The sequence below is a fragment of the Protopterus annectens genome, chromosome 14.part0 (assembly GCF_019279795.1).
Source record: "Protopterus annectens isolate FY-2018-M chromosome 14.part0, PAN1.0, whole genome shotgun sequence".
Lineage (NCBI taxonomy): Eukaryota > Metazoa > Chordata > Ceratodontiformes > Protopteridae > Protopterus > Protopterus annectens.
The window spans coordinates 1054773161-1054795492 of record NC_056748.1 but is presented as its reverse complement, the minus strand read 5'-3'; the positions used below and the strand labels follow the sequence as shown (position 1 = coordinate 1054795492).

General features: G+C 41.4%; 1 protein-coding gene across 1 annotated transcript in view; it reads right to left on the bottom strand.

The window, feature by feature from the left end:
- The window catches only part of PRXL2A (peroxiredoxin like 2A), a 441868-nt gene that overhangs the window by 287063 nt on the left and 132473 nt on the right, over positions 1 to 22332 (bottom strand). The window contains exon 3 of the mRNA XM_044056873.1: positions 5630 to 5718. Within this exon, the coding sequence (XP_043912808.1) occupies positions 5630 to 5718 (89 nt within the window). The remainder of the gene's footprint in view (positions 1 to 5629; positions 5719 to 22332) is intronic.

Below are 22332 nucleotides of genomic sequence, written 5' to 3'. Positions count from 1 at the left end.
TACGGTCATTAACGTTCTGAAAAATACTTGGGGACGGGAAGAGGAGGGAGAAAGTTAACTCTAAGTAAAACAATTTTTTTCTTACTAGTACTATTTCTATGGTGCATGATTTTCTTTGCATGCAGTAAAGTGAATTTTTCTCCGTTGTTTTTGAGTGTAATGGGGGCACTATTGTGGATAGGTGTTCCTGTGTTTTTTCTTACTCCCCTTTTCTCTCTTTCTCCTTGTTCAGTTTTGTAAGGTCTGGGCAATGCAATGTAAAAAGAGAAGAAAAGTCTCTTTTAAACAGCATGACAAAAGAAAAAATATTGTGATTTTCCTCATTCTTGCATGAGGAATGACTGGATTAAGGCCTCTAGCTTTATCAAGTAACAAGTTTTAAGAGAAAGCAATTAAATGAAAAAGAATATTGAATATTAGACGTCTTTTTTTCTAGCAAATAAATGTATGCTTAGTAGCAATTCTGTATCTGGTCCTCATGTCCCCGTGGAGACAATCTGATAAAGAGAAACTGGTTAAGAGATAATGCTCTCTGAAAGCATTCACGTGTTTTCCCAGCTGGAAGAGCTATAAAGATAAGACAAAACCAGACAGCATTTAGTAGAAGGACAGGCTGCACCATGTGTCCTAGAATATATAACCTTTCTTTTAGGCTAATACAAGTCTATGAGTGTGGCTATCAGTTTGTGACATTTATTCCTATTAGGAGAACAAAACGTCAATATGTGAAGATATACATAGTTTTATGTGTTAGTGTTAAGATAAGTTTTAAAGGGTACTGGGGTGTTTTTTTGTTTGAGGGCTTTCAATAGGCTCAAATGTATATGACAAGAAACATGTGTATAAAAGTTCAACCTGCCAAACAGCGTATGCATGTAACAACAACTGGAACTAGACATTTGACAAAAAAGCTGTTAAACATAAAAGGTGGGAATAATAATCTTTTAATACAACAATGCTTTCTTTAATGGCTATAAATGTCAATGGTCTCACAGATAAATACAAAAGGAAAGAGTAGTGAGCTATAGTAAAAAAAAGTATAGTGCAAATGGCTATAGGAGACACATTTGAAAAGAGCTGAACATGTGAATTTGATAAAAAAAAGGTTTTCAGGATTGTTATTCAGCAGAATACCTGGGACAAAGGAAGAGGATTACTTATATTAATTGCAAGAGGAGCTCCAATAGTGATAAAAGAGAATAAAAAAAATAATAAATGGTAGATTTGAGGTAGTAAGGGGCTACTGGCAAAGTAGAAGGATTACATTGGCATGTACTTTTAGTCTGCCTAAACCTGCTATAATGGAGCTTAAGAAAATTCTGGGTGAAATAATCAGCTTTCAGCAAGGGATATTATTTACATGTGGGGACTGAAATTTGATTTACAGCAATGAAGATGTGTTTGGGGGGCCCAGAAGAGAAAGTATAACAAAGGAGAGTAGACTTTTGATGAAATTTATGAAAATATTTGGCACTGAAAATGTGAATTCAGTACTAGGAGTTTGGAGTGAATTAACATATTCCCCAATATACAAAAACTGGGCTAGGCTAGACAGAATTTACATTTCACGGGAATATGTGCATTTAATTGAAGGTCTTGATACACACCCAATAACTATTTCAGATCACATGCCAATAATGACAAACAAAAACACGGGGTAATGAAACAAAAATGAATCACTGGCACTTTTCCACCTCTGTTGAAGAGAGAAATTTAAGGAATGTGTAGTGGAAATTATTCAGGAGCTATTAGAGAAGATTGACATTTCTTCTGAAAATATAGCTAAGGAGTAGAATACAAAAAGTGAAGTTTCAAAATAGGGTGAAAATAAAATAAATGGAAACATGGTTAAGAAGTAACAAGAATTATTTTGAGGGATTGACAAATGTTTAAGTACTGCAGAAAGGTCAGGGTTCAGCCACAGTCTCAGAACAGCTGACGCAGAAGGGAAATCCTTTACTCTGGTATTCAAGCTGGCCGAGGGCTACCCAGCAGGGATAACTCAAGTGATGACTGCAACAGTGAAACACAAAGAACATCAAGAGATCCTGTAGAAGTATTAGAAATATTTTTGAAATTCTATGAAAGTCTGTATAAAGCAGAGAAATAGAAAATCAAGAAAAGGTACAAATGGAAATGCTTATGAAAGAGTTAAATATGCCAAGGTTGGAGGCAGATGAAGCTCAATTACTAACAGGATAAGAGGAGATGAAATAAAAATGGTAATATAGAGCCAATCTACAGGAAAGTGCCCAGGAATAGATGGTATTCCTGTGGAAGTTTGGAAGCTACAAGTGATGAAATTGATAAAGATCTGAAAGGTCTTATTTAACAATAACTTAAGGGAAGAAACACCAACATCCCGGAAGAAAGTGGTGGTAGCTGTAATACCTAAAGAGGTAATGATCCATCAGATCCAGCTTCATACAGGCCCCTTTCAATACTAAACCATGATTATAAAGTGTTCACGTCTATAATGGCTAAATGAATGGCAAAAGTAATGCCAAAATTGATAGATATGGTCAATGTATTTTTGTGCAGGGGAGGCAAACATTTTAGAACATTAATGATCCAGTGGGAAGTGGAATATAAGAAAATACCACTACTGTTGGTGGGTCTTAATGCAGAGAAAGCATTTGACAGAGTAAGCTGGGATTTTATGAGCAGTGCAATGAAAGCATTTGCATTCCCTGCTAAAAATATAAGGTTGATTAGGAGGATATACGAGGGATCGGAAGCAAAAATTAAATTGGGTGGGATCCTCTTTGATAATTTCTACTTGAGAAGAGGAACCAGTCACAGGTGTCCTCTTTCCCCTTTCTTATTTCCATTACATTTTGAACCACTGGCAAAGAAAATAAGGGACTCAAAAATTCAAGGATATAATTGGTATGGTAGTTGTCGCTCGTTCGTCTCTAACATATGACAAGAAGGCTTAGGGTTTGGTTTAGATGCTTTAATACATAGAAACACATTAGGATGGATAGCAGCATCATTACATACGAATGAACTAGTTAACAGACAGACCTTACATACATACATGCTTACATCTCAACAGCCAACTATAAAATGGCAGTCAGGCTTGCAAGTGCTCAGTATTCATACACTTGTGCAAGCCCTTGAATAGTTTCTTAAAGGTATATATACACACACACATTGATCTACAGTAGTCAATAAATGCTGTCGCTATTTGCAGATGATATTTTATATCTGATAAAACCAGAAAAGGACATTACAGTGTTGAACATTTTGAGACAGTTTCAAATCTTTTCAGGATACCAAATTAATGAAGCTAAAACAAAGGCAATAGCAGTAACTTTTACACCCACACATGAATTGGTTCAGCAATATCCATATTTGAGGACATGATAAAATAAAATATTTAGGACTACAGATTAAAAATTATTCTGGTGTGGCAGCTAAGGATGTGTGGGAAGAGACTAAACAAAAGATAATACAAAAAGTGAGAAACTGGAAGCTTTGTTATATGGATAGTAAGATACAAGCAGTTAAAATGTTTTTAGTCCCTTTAGTCTTATACATAGGTCAGGCATATGTTTATCAAACAGAGGAAAAGTTGTGGATAGCAATTAATAAAGAGCTGAAGGATTTTATCTGACAGGGGGAGACGACAAGAGTCAAGTGGGATAAGATGATTCTTCCAATACAACAAAAGGAGGATTGGGATTAATATTTGTTGACCGGGAAAGTCTGACAACGACAGAGTCTATTTTTAGAGGAGACCCTGGGAGAAATGCTTCAGACGCATGTCTTTGGAAAGTGGGAGGAAACCACAGTACTTGGAGGAAACCCACGTGAATGCAGAGAGGACATGCAAACTCTGCACAGAAGGAACCCCAGCCGAGAATCAAACCAGAGAACATCTTGTTATGAGGCGACAATGTTAACCGCTGCACCACTGCACTGCCCAGGAGATAAGGCTCGTATACATACCACAAAAAAAAAACTATAATTCAAAGTGGAAAGGAATGATGATGAAACGGGGGAAACTCAAAAAAAACAGAGATACTGGGATTTTGGATGTAGATCTTTAAGGAGAATAACAATAATAATATAAAATAGATTCATAAAGCAGCAGAAACATTCTAAGAATTAAGCCAACACGGGAATGGAGAAATGAGATTCTACAATAGGGATGACTGGAGAAAACAGGCAAAGGAACCAAGGTATTGGGAGCAAATAACTAGAGAGGAAAAGATAATAGAATGGGAATATGTCAAGAATTTATTTGGACTGCAGGTTAGAGACTGCCCTCCCTATCCAGGACTGATATCAGTGTACAGGCAAAGAGAAAGAAACAGGGGAATCCTAAAAGAAAGACCAGCAGTGGTACAGTTTTTAGCAGAATCTAGAACAGAAGCTGCCATTAAAAAAGGAATTAATACAGCATAAAATTTTGCATAACTGTAAGGATCAACAGAGGAGATTAGAAAGTATTGGGAAGAAAAATTAAATATTCAATTCACAAAAATAATGGAAGAATATATGTAAGTCTCCCAAACATGCAACAAAATCTAGAAGACTTAGGATTTTTGCTTGAAAATGTTTGCATAGATATTATAATACCCCAAGTAGACGCCAGACAATTTTTCCTCAGGTAGACAGCAAATGTTGGAGGAGTGATGGGAAGAAAGACGCAATTGGGAATACATTTTCTGGGAGTTAATGAGTTTGCAAACTTTAAAGATTCTCTGCAAACTACTCTGTTGGAGATACTGTGTGAGCAAATTGGTGTAACTGGGGAAACAATTTTTCTGAGCTATTATACAGAATCGGAATTGCATAGACATAGTAAGGTCTTGCTGAGTCATGGGGGCTGTCAACAAAAGCAATTGCTAGAAAATGGAAATAAAAGCTCAAACCAACTGTGTGTTAGAAGTAGTGAATATAGTAACAAAGATAAAACAACTGTAACTGGGATCTTTAAAAAGGGGGTAGGCGCACATTACATAGAAAAAAATGGGAATTGTACAATCAATATATACAGAGAAAGAATTGGGTTTAAAAGAAGGCAAGAATTTAATGAACTATGTAATGTTTGACTGACAATGATTGGGTAGGATTGTGTCAATATCGTTTGCGAAGTAAAATGCCTGCAGCTGGGATTATGTCAGTATGGTTTGTTTTCATGTATATAAATGTATGATTGTCTATGTTGTGATACTTTAATAAATAAAAAAATGAATAAATAAAGAGTAGGCAGGAACTGAATAATGTATGTAATATTGCTTAGACTACATGACATATAATATAGGTGATATATACAGTTTGTAAATGTGAACTTAAATATGATTTAATTACTTTTATATAAACATGTCAAGTGATAATTCAATAAAGATATTTAACACAAATAAACTATCGCATGCCATCTTACACCATGACCACACATGGGTGTTTAATGTCCCCATTCACAGGTAATAGACACTGAGTGGCAAAGTGAATAATTGGAGTGATCATCAATTCCAGCACCGAGCATGACACACACACACACACACACACACACACACACACACACACACACACACACACACACACACATATTCCTATTTAAATACTACTTTAGAAGCAGATTTTATTTTTGCACTACTAAAGTCTTTAAATCACATACCTCTCTGCACAAAAATCATCCTGGTCTTACTGCCATGATAACTGCACCATTTTTTTCCCAGAGTTCACGAGCCTTGAATACCCTTTGTTCTTATCATGGAAGGAGAAATATAAAATAAAAATAAACTTACTATACAAACAGAAATAAAAAATAAAAGCAATTCAGCAAGTAATATAGTTGTGTAAATCTTGTGCAGTTTGAGCAAATGTTGAACTTTGACATCAATATCTATCTAAAACTGGAAAAGTTATAATACCAGTCACTGATGCTGTGAAGCACTAAAATACAAAGTAGTGCAGAGGAGGTTAATTATGCATAAGAATGCAAATACATAAATTATTAAAATCTAAACACCTTCAGTTGGTCATGTTCTTTTAAAGTCAGACTATAGGAAGTCTACTACACTGTGCTATAAAATTTGAACCATTTACCCCAGATACACTAAATATTTCAGTAATTAATACAGAGTAGGATTTATGGCAGCTCATTATAACTCATTTTACTGGAACACCAACTAACTGATACACCGCCCATCCTACATCATAAAAATAAAATAGTTTTAGTTGTTTTGTCTCCCTTAGTAACACTATGGGGGAGAAGCTTACCTTACTTACATAAATTACCGCTGACGATGCATTAAGGTGAGGAAAAGGAGCCAAATGCCAAGCAGTTGCATTTCACAGAGTTCAAGGTATGATAAGCTTAACAGTTCCCATACAAAATTCACTGACTCATCAATAATACCAGTTTGCGTGTCAAAGAAAATGATTTCAGCAAATATATGTTAGTCTGACTGGTGGCATAGAGAGACAGGCTCATAGGTAGTTGCTAGGCTATTGACCCAAAGGTCTTTACAAGCCTAGCCGTGTGTGCCAATATAATACTACAGAAACCCAATATAAAGTATCTTGCCTAAACTTGAGATCCTAGTTAGCAATGACTGCCGATATCAAGGAGGGTAATAGGTGAATTCCCCAGCAGGAATTTACTGTTTCCCATCCAGTCATCCAGGCTATGCTTAAACAGGGTCATAGAGGTGCTTTGTTTGATGTGAATAGGTAGCCTATTCCAGAGGAGTGGCAAACTCAGACATATCTGTCTCTCCAGCAGGCCCTATTTATGCACAGGTCAGGTTAAGTTCTCTGGAGTGGGTGACTTGTCCCATTTGACTTGCAGATGTGCAACATTTCCAATAGGTATGGCTCTGAGATTGCTGTGTAGGCCAAGCAAAAGTTTCCTCTAAGTGGTCTGTATGCCGAGTACAGTGACAGTGACTTCAGTCTGTCAATATAGGATATGTGCTGGAGACCCTGAATTTTCTTGGTTAGAAATCTCAGAGGTCTCTCAACTTGCTGCAGGTGCCTGATAAAGTACATACCAAATGGAGCACTGTGCTCAATTACTGGCATGATGACGGTCGAGTACAGGGGTGTCATGACCTCTTTCTCTCTTGAGGCAATGCCTTTCCTAATGACGTGTGCAACACAGACTGTCTTTCTTACCACAGTAGACACATGGTGGTATAAGTTTAGGCTACTGCCAACTTGTGTTCCCAAGTCTCTCACTACTGAATTGTTACTTAGGGTATTATTATTTATATGACAGTCTTTAGGGATATGTTTTTTATCGAAGGGGATGATAATGCATTTTTAGTACTGAGTTTGAGTTCATGGCTTTGGCACCAATCAGTGGTTTATTTAAGTCCTAAAGTATACTGACATTGTTTGGAGATTCAATGATTGCACCTAATTTGCAGTCGTCAGCTACAGCCCCCTCTGTTTTGGCCTGAACTTCTGAGAAGCATATTCCAAACAACAGGGGGCCCAGCATTGACCCCTGTGGAACCCCACTGGTGGCAGGTCTGCTGGTTGTGGTTAAGTCTTCAACTTTGACTGAGTGTGACCTGTTGGTGAGACAGTTAGCAACCCACCTGATGACATAAGGGTTGATATTCAACTGGGGGAGTTTATCAATGATGCCTGAATGTGGGATTGTGTCACAGACCTTGGCTAATTCAAGGTAGGCTGTATGCACAGATTACTTTTTTTCTGTCTATGGCTCTGGTGATGTTTTCGAAGAAGTCCACTAGGTTTAACAGGCATGACCTCCCTTTGACAAAGCCAAACTGTGTTAGATGAAGGGTTTGGAGATCATATATATCCTTTATAAGATCATGATGACTTGTTCCATAGCCTTACAGACAAGGCTGGTTAAGCTTATGGGTCTGTAGTCCCCAGGGTCTGTTGCTGTACCCCTTTTCTGAAGGGGGATGACTGCTGCTGTTTTCCATTCAGCAGGGACAAAACCAGTACTCAGGCTGTGGTTGAACTGAGTACCTAATGGAGTTGCTAACTAATGTTCTAGGCCATTTAAAACACAGCCTGGGGTGCCATCCGGTCCCATAGAGGCCATCTTTCTGGCCTTGGGAGAGAGCATTAATGACTTGCTCTTTGGAGATGCAAGGCAGGGGAGATGTAGAGAGAATGCTCTGTGGAATGTTTGGAGGGGTCAGGGGGCTGAAATTTTCACCAAACCTGTCAGCTACATTAGCTATTTTCACAGGATCAGTGTGTGTGATGCCATACACAGCGAGTTCAGCACACATCTGGGTTCTACCTTTTAGGTTACAGATATAGCTGAAAAATGCCTTATGGTTATCCTTAGAAAAAAAATTAGCAACCATAGCTAAGTTGCCCTTAAAGGCTTTGTTTGTTCAAGCAGAGGAAGGTGTTCTTCCAGTGCTGTGACCTCACTTTTTTATTCTTAGACACAAACTTCTTCCTCTTGTTATATATCTTATTAATGTTAGATTTCCGTCAGGGAGGCTTGTTGTTTCTTGAGGATCTTGTTTTAATCCCATCAGGTACAGCTGTGTCAATACATTTGTGTAAGTGTTTGTACAGGGCATGTGTGTATACCTCAGTATTGTCAATGCCATCTCTGGGAAGAGGAGTTTGGAAATGATTTATGCCATCCCTTAGGAGGGTATAATTAGCTTTGGTGAATTTGTTTAGCCTGATTTCACCTAAGAGGGGTTCAGGTGTTATAGCTACTTCAAGTCTGACTAATTTGTGATCAGATTTAACCAATGAGGGTCCTATACTTGTGTTGGTAAAATGGTCACCCATGTTGGTGAGGACCAGGTTAAGAATATTTCAGCCCCTTGTGGGGTTGCATTCTAAATATTCTAGGGCATTAGTGTTAAAGTCCAGGAACCTTTGTGTGAGCATGTTGGTATTTGTATACTTTTCCCAGTCAATGGAGGGATAGTTAAAATCACCCATGATTAGAGTGTTGGGTTGTAATTTGATTGACTCAAGCAGGTACACAAACAGCGTGGGTATCTTGGTTCACTGAAGGTGGGCCTACAGCTAATGATGACTTGAAGGGGGCGGGTCTTACATACAGTTAGTTGAACGTGGTGCAACTCCATGGATTTTTTCTGTCTAACCAGTCCAGAGGTATACTTACCTTTGATGAAGACAGATACTCCTCCTTTGGTTCTTGCATGTTCATTTTGCAGTCTGAAAGTGTGGAAGACATTGTAGCCTTGCAAGGCCAGGGTACTCTATGTGACCCTGAACCAAGTTTCTGTGACAGACATCAACATCCTCCAAGGAGAGGAGTGCTTCCAGTGTGTGCAGTTTCTGATGTAAACTCCTAGCATTTAGCAGCATAACTTTTAGCAGCATAACTTTTAATTTATTTGTAAGTGATATTTTCACGTTGGAAATGTTCTTCTTGAGACCTTGTCTAAAAAAGGCACAGAGAGGCAAGTTCCTTAGCCAGTAACCAAAAGCCTAGAGGTGGCAGATGAAGACCATCTCTGGCAAAGCAGCATGGTGTACCAACCATGTCATCTCGGGCTGACAGGAACTGGATCCCATTAGAATGGCACCAGAAATTAAGCCAATTGTCAGAATGACACCAGAAATTAAGTCAATTGTTGAAGTCAATCATTTTTTGTTTATATGTGGTATCATCCTAGGTGAGGGAAGAATGCTGCTCAAGGCTAGGGACATATTTGGCTGACACACATTCATAGAGCTCGATCATGTCTCTCTTCATATAGTCCAGTGAGGTACATCTCAAGTCATTCACACCAACATGAACTATGACGGAGTCATAATGGTACTTGTTGAGAGACTTGAGTGCACGTGTTATCTGGTGGATCCTGGCACCCGATAGGCAGCTGACTGTAACTTTCTCCATGTCCAGCCTGGTGAGTGGGACATGTGTGCGTCTCATAATAGAGTCACCTACATACATATATACAAATATTTAAAGCACGAGCATTAAAAGCCTTTCTAGTTTGCCAATATACCATAACACTTGTTCCCATAATAAATATCCAGGCAGTTCTTAAAAATATCTAAACTAGTACTTGCTTTAATGTAATTTGGTAGTCTGTTCCAAGCATCAGCTACTCTGTCAGAGAACCAATTAGTACACTTCTCATTCCTATAGAATCTCCTACATAGGTTGTCTGATGATTCGCTAGTAATTTTTGATAACCCCAAACATTTCCAGAGGTAGTAGCACTAAATGCCCTATGTACTTGAGTAAGATCTCCTCTTAGATATCTGTAAGAGACACTGTAAAAGTTCAGATATTTTAGTCTTTCATAATAACTTAAATTTTCACATCCATGGATACCCTTGGTATAGTTCCATTGTACTCTTTCCAATTTACTCACGTTTATTTTCTTATAGGGTTTCCATATTGTTATTCCATACTCAAGTTTGGGTCTAATGTAACTAACAAACAATGACTTCATTATTTTTGACTTTACAAATCTTTTTATACAATCTATAGTTCTATAACTATCATTAACCAATTGGTTGATATGATCAGAAAAACTCATAGCTGACTCTACCCATATACCCAGGTCCTTAAATGAGTCTACAGTTTCAATCACTGTGTGCTGTATTCACCTTTCAATTTATGCCTACCAAATCTCATATGCTTAGTTTTTTATGTATTTATCAGCATATTATTCTCCTGTGCCCAAATGGTCAATTTAGTCAACTTATTTTGCAGACATGCCTTATCTGTTAACACATGTAATCAGTTTATCCAATTTCAGGTCATCTGCATATAGACTGTAGAACACCTCAGATTAAAACATTAGGTCTGAAAGATGCAATCTAAACAAGTAAGGGCCTTGGACAGAGCCCTGTAGGATACCCTGACTGCAACCACGGATTTCGCCTGTCCAGTTGCTGTATGATACTTGCCATATATGTAAGCCATACAGCTATCCATCTTATCAAGAGTACATCAATACCTAGTTGTACTAATTTATTGATCAGTGTTATGTGTATGACCCTGTAAAATTCTGAAGTTAAATCTATATAAATTACATCACAGCACAATTTTTCATTCATAGCTGCTATATTATAAAATAGGGCGGCCACAGTGGTGCAGCGGTTATCGTTGCCACCTCACAGCAAGAGGTTCTCCGGTATGATCCTTGGCTGGGGTGCATTCTGTGCGGAGTCTGCATGCCCTCCCTGTGGTCGCATGGGTTTCCTCCGGGTGCTCCGGTTTCCTCCACATCCCAAAGACATGCTGTAGGCAGATTGGACACTCTAAATTGGCCCTAGGTGTGAGTATGTGCATGTGTGCGCCTTCTGTGGAAGGTTTGGTGCCAGGCTGGCAACTCAACTCCACTGCCAATCATGAGCGGACAGATGATCCGCTTTGGCGACCCCTAACCGGGAAAAAGCCAAAAGAAGAAGCTGCTATATTATAGATTATTATGTTACAGGTGGTAATAGATCTGTTTTTAACATATGCATGCTAATATATCATTTCAAGTCCCAACCTATCCAGTTCTGACAATAACTTATCCAATATTACCTTCTCTTATTTTTCCACAACGTGAAAGTGGACTTAAGGTTTGTCCTACTCCCCCTTTCCCTTAAAAACAGGTTTAATAAGTGCATGTCTCCAATCTTGAGGAATCTCCCCATATTTATACTGTATGACCCAGGGAATAATATAGCAATTAAACTTCATACTTGCCCTTTGTTACATGGCAAAAACAAGGTGTCGCTTACTACTCTATATGTTCAATATTGTAACCCAAGGCTAAAGTTGAAAAAGGTCCCAAGGGGCAGTGTACTATCTTGGATAACAAATGAAAATAAATACATGAAATAAATCTTCCTATGTCACAGTGATGGGCATTGCTGAATCTTGTTACTTTAAGGTTTAGACTTGCAACCCTGCCTGTTAAAGAGCACAACATGATTAAACTTTCTAAATTTCACCTGTTTCTTATATCCTTTTCCACCATTGTAAGCTGTTGGGATGCAAGGTTCCCTACTATATAACTGAAAAACAATTTTGCACACCCCATGTCACATGAGCCACTTTTCTTACAACCCTTGTTGTTCTAGTGTGTACCATTCCCTCTCTACGTCTGCCATCTGAGGTATGAACAACGCTTTTATACATGGGTATTATATTCATAGATGCATAGGTTTTTACTAGGCTAAGGAACACAAGGGTCTTTTTAAGCCTAGTCATGCATCCCAAATCTCTGACAAATTCTGATACACGTGACAAGTGTAAACATGGGTCTGGAAGAAAAAACATTTACAGGTTACCTGTGTCCATTAGAGACGTAGGTGCCAAAACCAGGGATGAATTTCCAGTTTCCCATCCAATTGTCCAAGTTGCACTTGAATTGGGTTAGGGAGGAGCTCTGCTTCACATGGATGGGGAACCAGTAACATAGACAGGGTAATCTATGGGATACATACCTATCTCATATTCATTCATAGATTCCATGGCTCACAGACATGGTATGCACCAAGGTCCTCAGTCACAGATTCCGTGGTTCACAGATACAGCATGCACTAAAGTCACCATTCACAGATTCCATGGCTCACAGACACGGTATGCTCAAATGTCCACATTCACACAGTCCATGGCTCAGACACTGTAATGATTCCATGAGTCACATACATGTTATTCTCAGAGGTCTTCATTCACAGAGTCCATGGCTGACAGACATGGTATGCACTAAAGTCCACGTACACAGATTCCATGGCTCACAGACATGGTATTCATGAAGGTTCTCATTCACAGATTCCATGGTTCACAGACATGGTATGCACTAAGGTCTTCATTCACACATTCCACAATTCACAGACACTGTATGCACTAAGGTCTTCATTCACAGATTCCATGGCTCACATACATTGTATGCATGGAGGTCCTCATTCACAGATTCCATGGCTAACAGACACAGTATGCACCAACGTCCTCATTCACAGAATCCATACCTCATAAACATGGTATGCACCAACGTTCTCATTCACAGATTCCAGGACTCACAGACATGGCATGCACTAAGGTTCTCTTTCATAGATTCCATGGCTCACAAACACGGTATGCACTAATGTCTTCATTCACAGATTCCATGGCTCACAGACATGGTATGCACTAAGGTTCTCATTCACAAATTCCATGGCTCACAGACCTGGTATGCACAGAGGGCCTCATTCACAGATTCCATGACTCGCATACATGTTATGCACTCAAGTCCTTATTCACAGATTCCGTGGCTCACATACATGGAATACACAAAGGTCCTCATTGACTGATTCCATAGCTCACTGATATGGTATGCACCAATGTCTTCAGTCACAGATTCCATGCCTCACACACATCATATACACTAAGGTCCTCATCCTTGTAAGACTGTGTGGCACTAAGCCACAGAATACATACAAAGAAGTTATATACCTACCATAACGTTCCATGTTAGTTGTCTTCATCTCGCCTTCTTTCTTGCTGGTTGGGATCAGAGCTGATCCTCTGCTCAGACTTGGCAATCTTCTATAGCTCGAGAGCTGTTTACTAGCTCAAGGCTACCCCTTATCCCATGATGCCTAGCGCTAGCTACCCAGATCTCATTTGAAATAGCTAACCCTAGCCATAGCTAGAGAATGAACCTCTCCAAACAAAATGTTGAGTACACCTGTCACACTCTAAGTCTGTAGAAGAAACGACCAGAGAACACTCAGCCAGTGAAACTTGAACTCCTCTCTGTCCAATAGGATAGGGACTTGGAGGGTGGGACGCAAGAAAGAAGGCGAGATGAAGACAACTAACATGGAACGTTATGGTAGGTACATAACTTCTTTAATGTTAAGCTGTTTATCTCGCCTTCATTCTTGCTGGTTGGGACAGCGTCCCTAGCACCTACAATCCTTGGCGGCTCATTGGAACAGACTTTTCAGAACAGTGGAACCAAAGTTAGCTCTGCTCCTGGAGACCATATCTAGCTTGTAATGAGAAATAAAGGTATGAGGGTTTGCCCACATAGCAGCTGCACAGATACAGTCCATAGGCAACCTAGACTGGAAGGCTATAGAGGTGGCCAAAGCCCAAGTAGAATGACCTTTTGGTTTGACAGATAACTCTTTGTTTCTCAGTTGATAGATGAGAGTAATAATGTGAGACACCCATCTGGATAAGGTCACTTTGGAAACTGGGAGACCTTGTCTGCCCAGAGCATAGGAAAGGAATAGTTGGTCCGACTTCCTTATATCTTTTGACCTATGCAGGTAAAAACGCAATTGTCTATGAACATCCAATTGATGTAATTTGTATTCTGCCTTGTTGGTGTGGTTAGGAAAGAACACAGGTAGGTCTATAGATTGGTTTAAATTATTTTCTAAGCAGATTTTAGGAAGGAAAGAGGGATTAGTCCTCAGAGCAACCCTGTCCTTATGAAAAACTAAGTATAGAGGACGGACACATAGTGCCTGAAGTTCAGAGACACGTCTGGCTGAAGTAATAGCTACCAGAGAGAGAGTTTTCCAAGATAGGAACTTAATGGAGTAGGACACTGCAGGTTCAAAAGGGGGCATAACTAAGGAGGTTAGTACCAAGTTTAGGTCCCAAGGAGGAGGGGGATCTCTCACTGGGGGTCTAAGGAGAGTAGTCCCTCTTAGAAAAGCTTTACATAGCTTATGAGACATAATGTTTGCATTAGACAACCCAGCATGAAAGTTCGAGATTTCCGCTAATTGAACACTGATTGTAGCAGAAGTGGACCCAGAATGAAAAAGTTCTGCTAAGAATTCCAAGATTTCGTGGACTGGGGCTGAAAAGGGATCTATGCTCTAGCCTTTGCCCAACAAGAAAAACGTTTCCATTTACTAGCATAAGTCCTTCTAGTGGCAGACTTGAGAGAGGAGACAATAATTTCATGTACGGCTGGGGAAATGCTGGGAAGCCTGGCTAAGGTTGGAAGTGGAGCAACCAAGCTGTGAGCTGGAATGTTTGAAGAGATTGATGCAGCCTGCCTGAATGATGAATCAGTAGGTCTGGAATCGGATCCAGAGTCCAAGGCTGCTCGAGAAGGTAATGGTGCAGGAATGGGAACTATATCTGTTGAGACCAGTAGGGGGCAATGAGGATCATTCTGCAACCCAACGACATTGCTTTCTGTATGAGTTTTGGTATCAAGGGAAACGGAGGGAAGGCATAAAGAAGTCGCAGAGGCCAATCGTGGACTAGAGCGTCTCTGGGAGAATGACCAGGAAGCAGATGGCAGAAGTAGTTGCTGCATTTGCTGTTGAAGGGGGTGGCAAAAAGGTCGCAGCAAGGCTGTCCCCATTTGCGGAAGATCAGATTCGCAACTACCTGGTTCAGAGACCACTCGTGAGGCATGAGAATAGCTCTGCTGAGCCTGTCCGTTATGACGCTGGACTTCCCAGGGATGTGCGCCTCACTCAAAAATCGTTGGGAGGAAATCGCCCACTGCCAGAGTCTGAGTGCTTCTCGACATAGGGGGTAGGACCTGGTTCTGCCGTACTTGTTGACGTACCACACCACTGACATGTTGTCCGTTTGAATTGCAATGGTCCCAGAAGGAAGAGAGTTCTGAAGAGCTTGCAACGCTAAGAGCACGGCTCTCATTTCTAAGACGTTTATATGCAGATGGTACTCGTGAGGCTGCCAAGTGCCTTGGACTGTCCTGCCCTGATAATGCCCCCCACCCCCATCCTATCAGGGAGGCATCCGTGGTCACTGTGGCAACCGGAGGGGGCTGAATGAAAGGTCTGCCCTGAGACACTAGTGGGGAGACCATCCACCAGGAAAGATGCCTTTTGCATGCTTCTGTAATCAAAATCATGTGAGACATAGGAAGCTGTTGGAAAGACCACTGTGTGAACAGAAGCCACTGAAGGATTCTCATGTGAAAGCGGGCCAGAGGGATTAGGAGAATTGCTGCTGCCATGGAACCCAGAGTTTGTAGGAGGAATCTGACTTGGATCCTTTTGCTCTGCATTACAATTTGTACTTGCTGGCAAATTAACGATACCCTGTCTGGTGGAAGCCTTGCAGACATGTTCCTTGTGTCTAAGTCTGCTCCTATATAGGTGATAGATTGACAGGGCAACAAGACAGACTTTTTGAACTTTATTGTAATGCCAAGCTGGTAGCAAATTGTGATTGTGTAGTCCCTGGCTTGCAGAAGTTGATGCCTGGTAGTAGCAGTGAGGAGCCAGTCGTCTACATGTGGAAACACATGGAATCCTTGACGTCTCAGGTGAGTCGTAACCACTGCCATACATTTGGTGAACACCCTGGGGGCTGTGGTGAGACCAAAGCGCAGAGCTTTGAACTGGTAATGACTGGCCCCCAGCCGGAAGCGAAGGAATCTCCTGGAGCACCTGTCCATTCTGATGTGATAGTATGCATCCTGAAGATCTATGGAGCACATCCAATTGTCCTGACCCAGAAAGGGTAGAATGGACTGTAGCATGACCATCCGAAACTTTGTTCTTTGAACAGACTTGCTTAGTCTGCTAAGATCCAGAATAGGTCTCCAGTCCCCTGTCTTTTTTGGTACCAAAAAGAACCTTGAGTAAGTTCCGGATCCATGTTGGTCTGCCAGGACTTCCTGGATGACTCTTTTTCTAGCAGTTTTGAAACTTCTATAACTGCTTGGTCCCTCAGATTGGGTGGAGCATCTGGAAGGGATTTGCTTGATGGTAAGGGGGGCTGAGAGAAAGGGATTTTGTAACCTCCGGATATAATTGACTGTACCCATTTATCTTGCGTTAAACTTTGCCAGGCTTTTGGGTACAGTGAAAGTCTTCCCCCGACTGCCTCCAGAGACGGGCAGCTGGGCAACCCTTCAAGGATGCTGGAAGGGCTTCTCAGAGAAGAATTCTCTGCTGCCCTGGTTCTGCGGACCCCCTCTGCCACAAGGGTGGCGTCTGTTGTTGTTTTCTCTTCTGCCCCTGGAGGAAAAATCGCTACTTGTGTCAGGCAGGGCTCCCTGGGATTTTCGGAACCACATTTTACCACTCTTCTGACCCTTGGGGTATGGTCTGGAAGGAGTGGGAAAACAGACTCCCACAGCAGAGAGAGTCTTGCCTTCTTGCTCACACCTAGTCAAAGTGTCTTTCACCTGTGGTCCAAAAAGAAAGGAACCATCAAAGTTGGTGAATGACACTCTAAAGGTTTCCGCAAAATTACACAGCCGCATCCATGCTGTCTCCTAAGAGCCACGCCTGTACCTGAGGCTCTACTCGCACCATCGGCTGCATAGGAAATGAGCCTCATGGAGGAGATGACTACAGAATTAAGGGTCGCCAGCTGGGAAGCCACTTTAGCTTGAGCCCCTTCAGCTGATGGATCTTGAAGGGCATCTCCAAGCTCTTTAAGGAGATCCCTCTGAAGCCGGGTAAAATGGCATAAGTAATTCAGTGACCTCATAGAAAAGGTCGCTGAAGCAAACATTCGCTTCCCGTATCTATCCATATTCATAGACTCCTTGTTAGGAGGATGGACAGACGAAGAAGATGCCGCTAACTCCTTTTTAGTGGCTGCTGCTACCACCATGGCATCCACAGGAACACCTTTGGTAAGGAAGTGTTTATCAAGGGGTGCAGTGATAAAACTTGCTAGGTCTCCTCGGGGTTGGTTCCACTGTATCCGGGGCTGACCAAGCCTTTCGAGCCACCACAGACATGAGTGGATTGAAAGGCGGAGAAACCCAGGAGGTGGAAGATCAGGAACCGAACACATCCAGGAATACAGACTCATCCTCAGTAGGGGCTAGGGGACTCCAGTTCCCCCTCTGCTTAAGCATTTCTTGGATGTCTGAGAAGGAAACATCTTCAGAGGGGGACCTTGGGGACCCTTCCAAATCATCTAAGTCAGACTTTGGGGAGTGAATTTGCTTCCTCTTGCACTTCTTACGAGGGGGCTCCTCTGAATGATCAGGGGAGGCCTCGGAAGAAGAGGAAACACCCAGTGGGGTGCCCTGGAGAGCCGGTTCCCCACGCTTGGGGTTTGAAGGAGAAGCAGAGGTTGTTGCAGGCACTACAGGGGATGGAGACGGTGGGGTCGATCGTGGAGCTGACTCAGAGGCCAGCACACTCCTCATGACATCAAAGGCGTCTCTGCCATGATGCAGAGAAGGATCCATTTCCGAGGAAATCTGAATCCTTCTCCGCTCTGGGGGAGACGGCTCCGAGGCTGATGTAGGAGCCAAACTCACCTGCGCCGAAGCTCCGAGAGGGAGAACAGGGGTCGGACAAGGGTCCGATGCCACTCACCTCCTCGGAGCCAACGAGGGAGCCTTGGCGCCCAGATCCCTCGATGGACGGTACCATCGAGGGAATCAGAGCAGACGACAGAACCGAAGGAGAAATAGTTATCGGAGCCGATGGTTCCAGGACTCGAACCCCAACGGGCTCCGAGCTCAAAGGAGTCGGAGGAGGAACATCGATAGAAGTGGACGGAGCAGACACCTGATGAGGAGGGCTGGACAACATCTTGGCAAGTGCCTGCGACTTCAGCAACCTACTAACCACTCTCTCCATGTCGTGATCCAGGAGCCTAGAGGACAGAGAGGAGTGGGAAGATCTGTGACTGCACTCACTCTGAAGCAGGGAAGACCGAGGAGCCGAATGTATAGACTCCAGAGAAGGTGACCTCAGTCTCTTGTGGCTCTGCGACAGCTCCAAAGATGTTGATGGAGCCGACGGGGAGATAGTCTCACCGATTCCAGCCAGAACTGAAGTGGCAGGTAAAGTCTGAACCAATGACGGCTCCGAGCTTGGAGCTGACGATTTGGTCAGTTTTGGGGATTTCCCAGGTTGAGCCTTGGCCGGTGAATCATGGGGCTTTAAATGACCCCTCAGAATAAGCTTATTTTTATGCTCCTGCAGAACTCTTGGACTAAATGCATGGCATGTAGAACAACAGTCCTGCAGGTGCACTGCGCCTAAGCAGTAGATGCAAGAAGTGTGCCCATCTGTCAGAGACATTTTCTGACAGCATGAGTCACACTTCTTGAATCGCGAAACCTTGGACTCTTTCGACATCCTGTATCCAAAAAAAAAAAAAAAAATACCTGAAGAGATACTACACTGACGTTAGCCAAAAAGCCGAAAGGCTATAACAAAATGCCACAACACCAACAAAAGCAAAAGAGAGAAAAAAAAAACACAGTTAAAGCTAAAGATATTTTTTTTTTTTTTTTTTTTTTTTTTTTTTTAACTAGGAAGCCTCTAACTTAAACAGCTACCTAAAGAAAGATAGAAGGAAGGCCTTGAAACTAAGTGCTACCTGACAGAAAGGGATAGGAGGGGGAGAACTTTCTAATTTAAACGCGTTCTAAGGGAGAAACTACAATATACTTAGCTAACACACAAGATAGAGAGACTACAAAACTAAACAATAACTCCTGAAAAAAAGACCATCTTAGCTAAAAAAGTTCAATAAGAAACTTAATACAAGCCTGAGCCAGTAAAATCGACACCTCGCAGCTGAAGCGGCAAACGAGATCTGGGTAGCTAGCGTTAGGCATCATGGGTGAAGGGGTAAGCCTCGAGTCAGTAAACGGCTCTCGAGCTATAGAAGATGGCTGAGTCAGAGCCAAGGATCGGCTCCGATCCCAACCAGCAAGAACGAAGGCGAGATAGACAACTTAACATCACTAGTTTACTAACATAACATAACTATAGTCCTAGATCATGACATGTTATGTCACCCATCTGGGAGAAAGGAAGATGGATAGTGTCCTCCAGTGCAAGTGTAAAGTTACAATGACTGCAAGGCAATTCCAAATACCAACAACAGAAAGTATAGTTGTGTAAGTGAACATGAGAAAATGGGCTTTACTAATAATAAAATGCCACTGGATAGTCGACATTCTAAAGACATGAATTAATGTACCAGCTTTTAATTTTAAAACACTTGAAAAAGAAGTAGAATCATTCAGTCCCGGCCAATTCATTGCATCCAGTTTCAATAAGTTTATAAAACTAAACTAACTGCCTTGTGAAAACTCACACAATCCTGGGGATTCAAACTCCTTGTAGGCTTACAGTGAAGCCTACATGGAGTTTACATGTTAGCATGCTGTGCAGCAATGTTAATTTCATATGCATGGCTTGCATCACACTTATATGAATATCATTGTGGTTTTGTGGCCAGCAACAGTGTTGCTGGCCAAGAAACCATACAAAGCAGCATAAAACACCGGCAGACATGCAAACCTGTTTACAAACTGGGTCTGCAGGACTGCGCTGAAAACTACAAATGCTAAAGTTCTAACACATTATATGAAAGTGCAGAGTAGTGTGCAAACTGTTTTAGGCATACAGAAAAGTTTTGGTAATGATTAGCAAGGGTACATGGACCGCATTATAAATAAGCATTCAAAGTATTCAGGGGATGTGTGTTTAGTGTAAAAGGTCCACACATGAATTGTAGGAAAAAAGACAGGTGACACATGGTAATGTACAGCATATGAGGGCAAGTCAATGTACGTACACCACAAAGACAAGACAGATGTAGCATTAACAGTAATCGCATACCTATATGATACAGTACATACTGCAGTTAACACCTCCTGTGTGGGTAGAGTCATATCACCATGCAGTTATTGTATATTATATGATTGTCACACAAGGTGACATATCAATGGAGAAGGATTTTTGTGATATAAGCATCCTGACATGAGCACTGGTGGGTAGAGTCATATCACCATGCAGTTATTGTATATTATATGACTGTCACACAAGGTGACATATCAATGGAGAAGGATTTTTGTGATATAAGCATCCTGACATGAGCACTGGAGAGGACATTTATCAAGGACGGTATATACAATAAGAGGTAGGTGCATATTGTGAAGATGTGCAAAATGAGTTAGCTGAATATGAATGTAATGTCAGCATAGGTATCAAACAAGTGGGACACACAGCAACAGGCTCATGGACAAGAGTAGACAGAAGCATGCACAATCATGGACAAGATCAGAATAATGCAACCATTAATCTGTGTCAGTGGCATAATACATGTGATTTTTGAGTTATTATACATGGTTCTGCGAGAACACACTTGTACAACTGGCATAATTTATCAGTACTCTATAAGGGGAATCAAGCACACTTTTGTCAAAAATGAACATCTTTTGGAGGTGTTAAGAGGGACACTGTTACACCTGTAGTTTAAATTGCAAGCAATCCTGGCTAGATGGCAGGTTTGCATGGCATATATATGGCACAATCCACACTTTCACGAATGTAACTTATGCCATCAATGTTATCGATCAGCTATGTATTTACTGTGTGCATCACAGGAGCATGCATCACACATGTAACTTGTGTAACACCTTGAAGGGAATTCTGCACTATCAACTCCTATTTGGTTGTGCATCAAAAAGAAAGAATACTTGGGTATGTCCGATAAGATGTCAGGGAGCTCACTGTGGCAAAAGTGATGCATCTGCCAGGGATGAGTTACTCAAGTGTGTTGGAAGGAAAATGCAAAAGGCTGCATTGTACTCAATTACTGGTGTGATGAGGGCCAAGAACAATGTAAATATAATGCCCTTTAATGTGCACATATTCAGGAGTTGTGCTACATACAAGGGATTATTCACCACTGTGGGTACATGCTGGTGGACGTTCCACATACCATCTACCAAAGTACACAGGTCCCATACCACTTGTTCTGCTCATAGTGGTGTGCTGTCTATATTGTAATTAGCTTGTGTATTTGATTTCATAAAGGAACTAATCCCCTCATGATTTTAGTTCATCTACCATATCTTCATGGCTCTGGCAACAATCTTGTGTGTGTTGATGCATTATATCAATACAAAACTTGGATTTAATGATTGTCCACAATTTGCAGTCCTCCACAAAGCTGGTTAGACAAAGGATGTGAAAGTTATTCTTGACATCTGAGACTTAAATGCTGAACAGGGAAGGTTCCCATACCTCAGAGTACATATCCCGGAGGTATGGACCTGGTCACTGGACTCTAGATAGAGGTGACTTTACACACTTTGAAACTGTCACATATATAGTAGAGTTGTCTAACCACTTGGGACAGTTTCTCTGTAATACCAGTGTGTGCATTTGTGTCAAATGCCTTGGCCAGGTCAAGTTATGCATGGTGATAGCGTTATCATGTATGCACTCGGTGACCTTCTTGAAGACAAACAGATGTAACACACACAATGTAGCCTTAACAAATCAAACATGGGTTTGGTACACCTCACACATGAGGAGAGTCAGAAGTATGGGTCTCTAAGTCCCTGTACAGGGTGATGGTCCCTTCCAGTCAGAGGAATGCATGCTGCTGTACACCCTTCTATGAGAACATAGGCTGTCTGGAGGCTGTGTTGAAGTAGGAATCAGACTGTG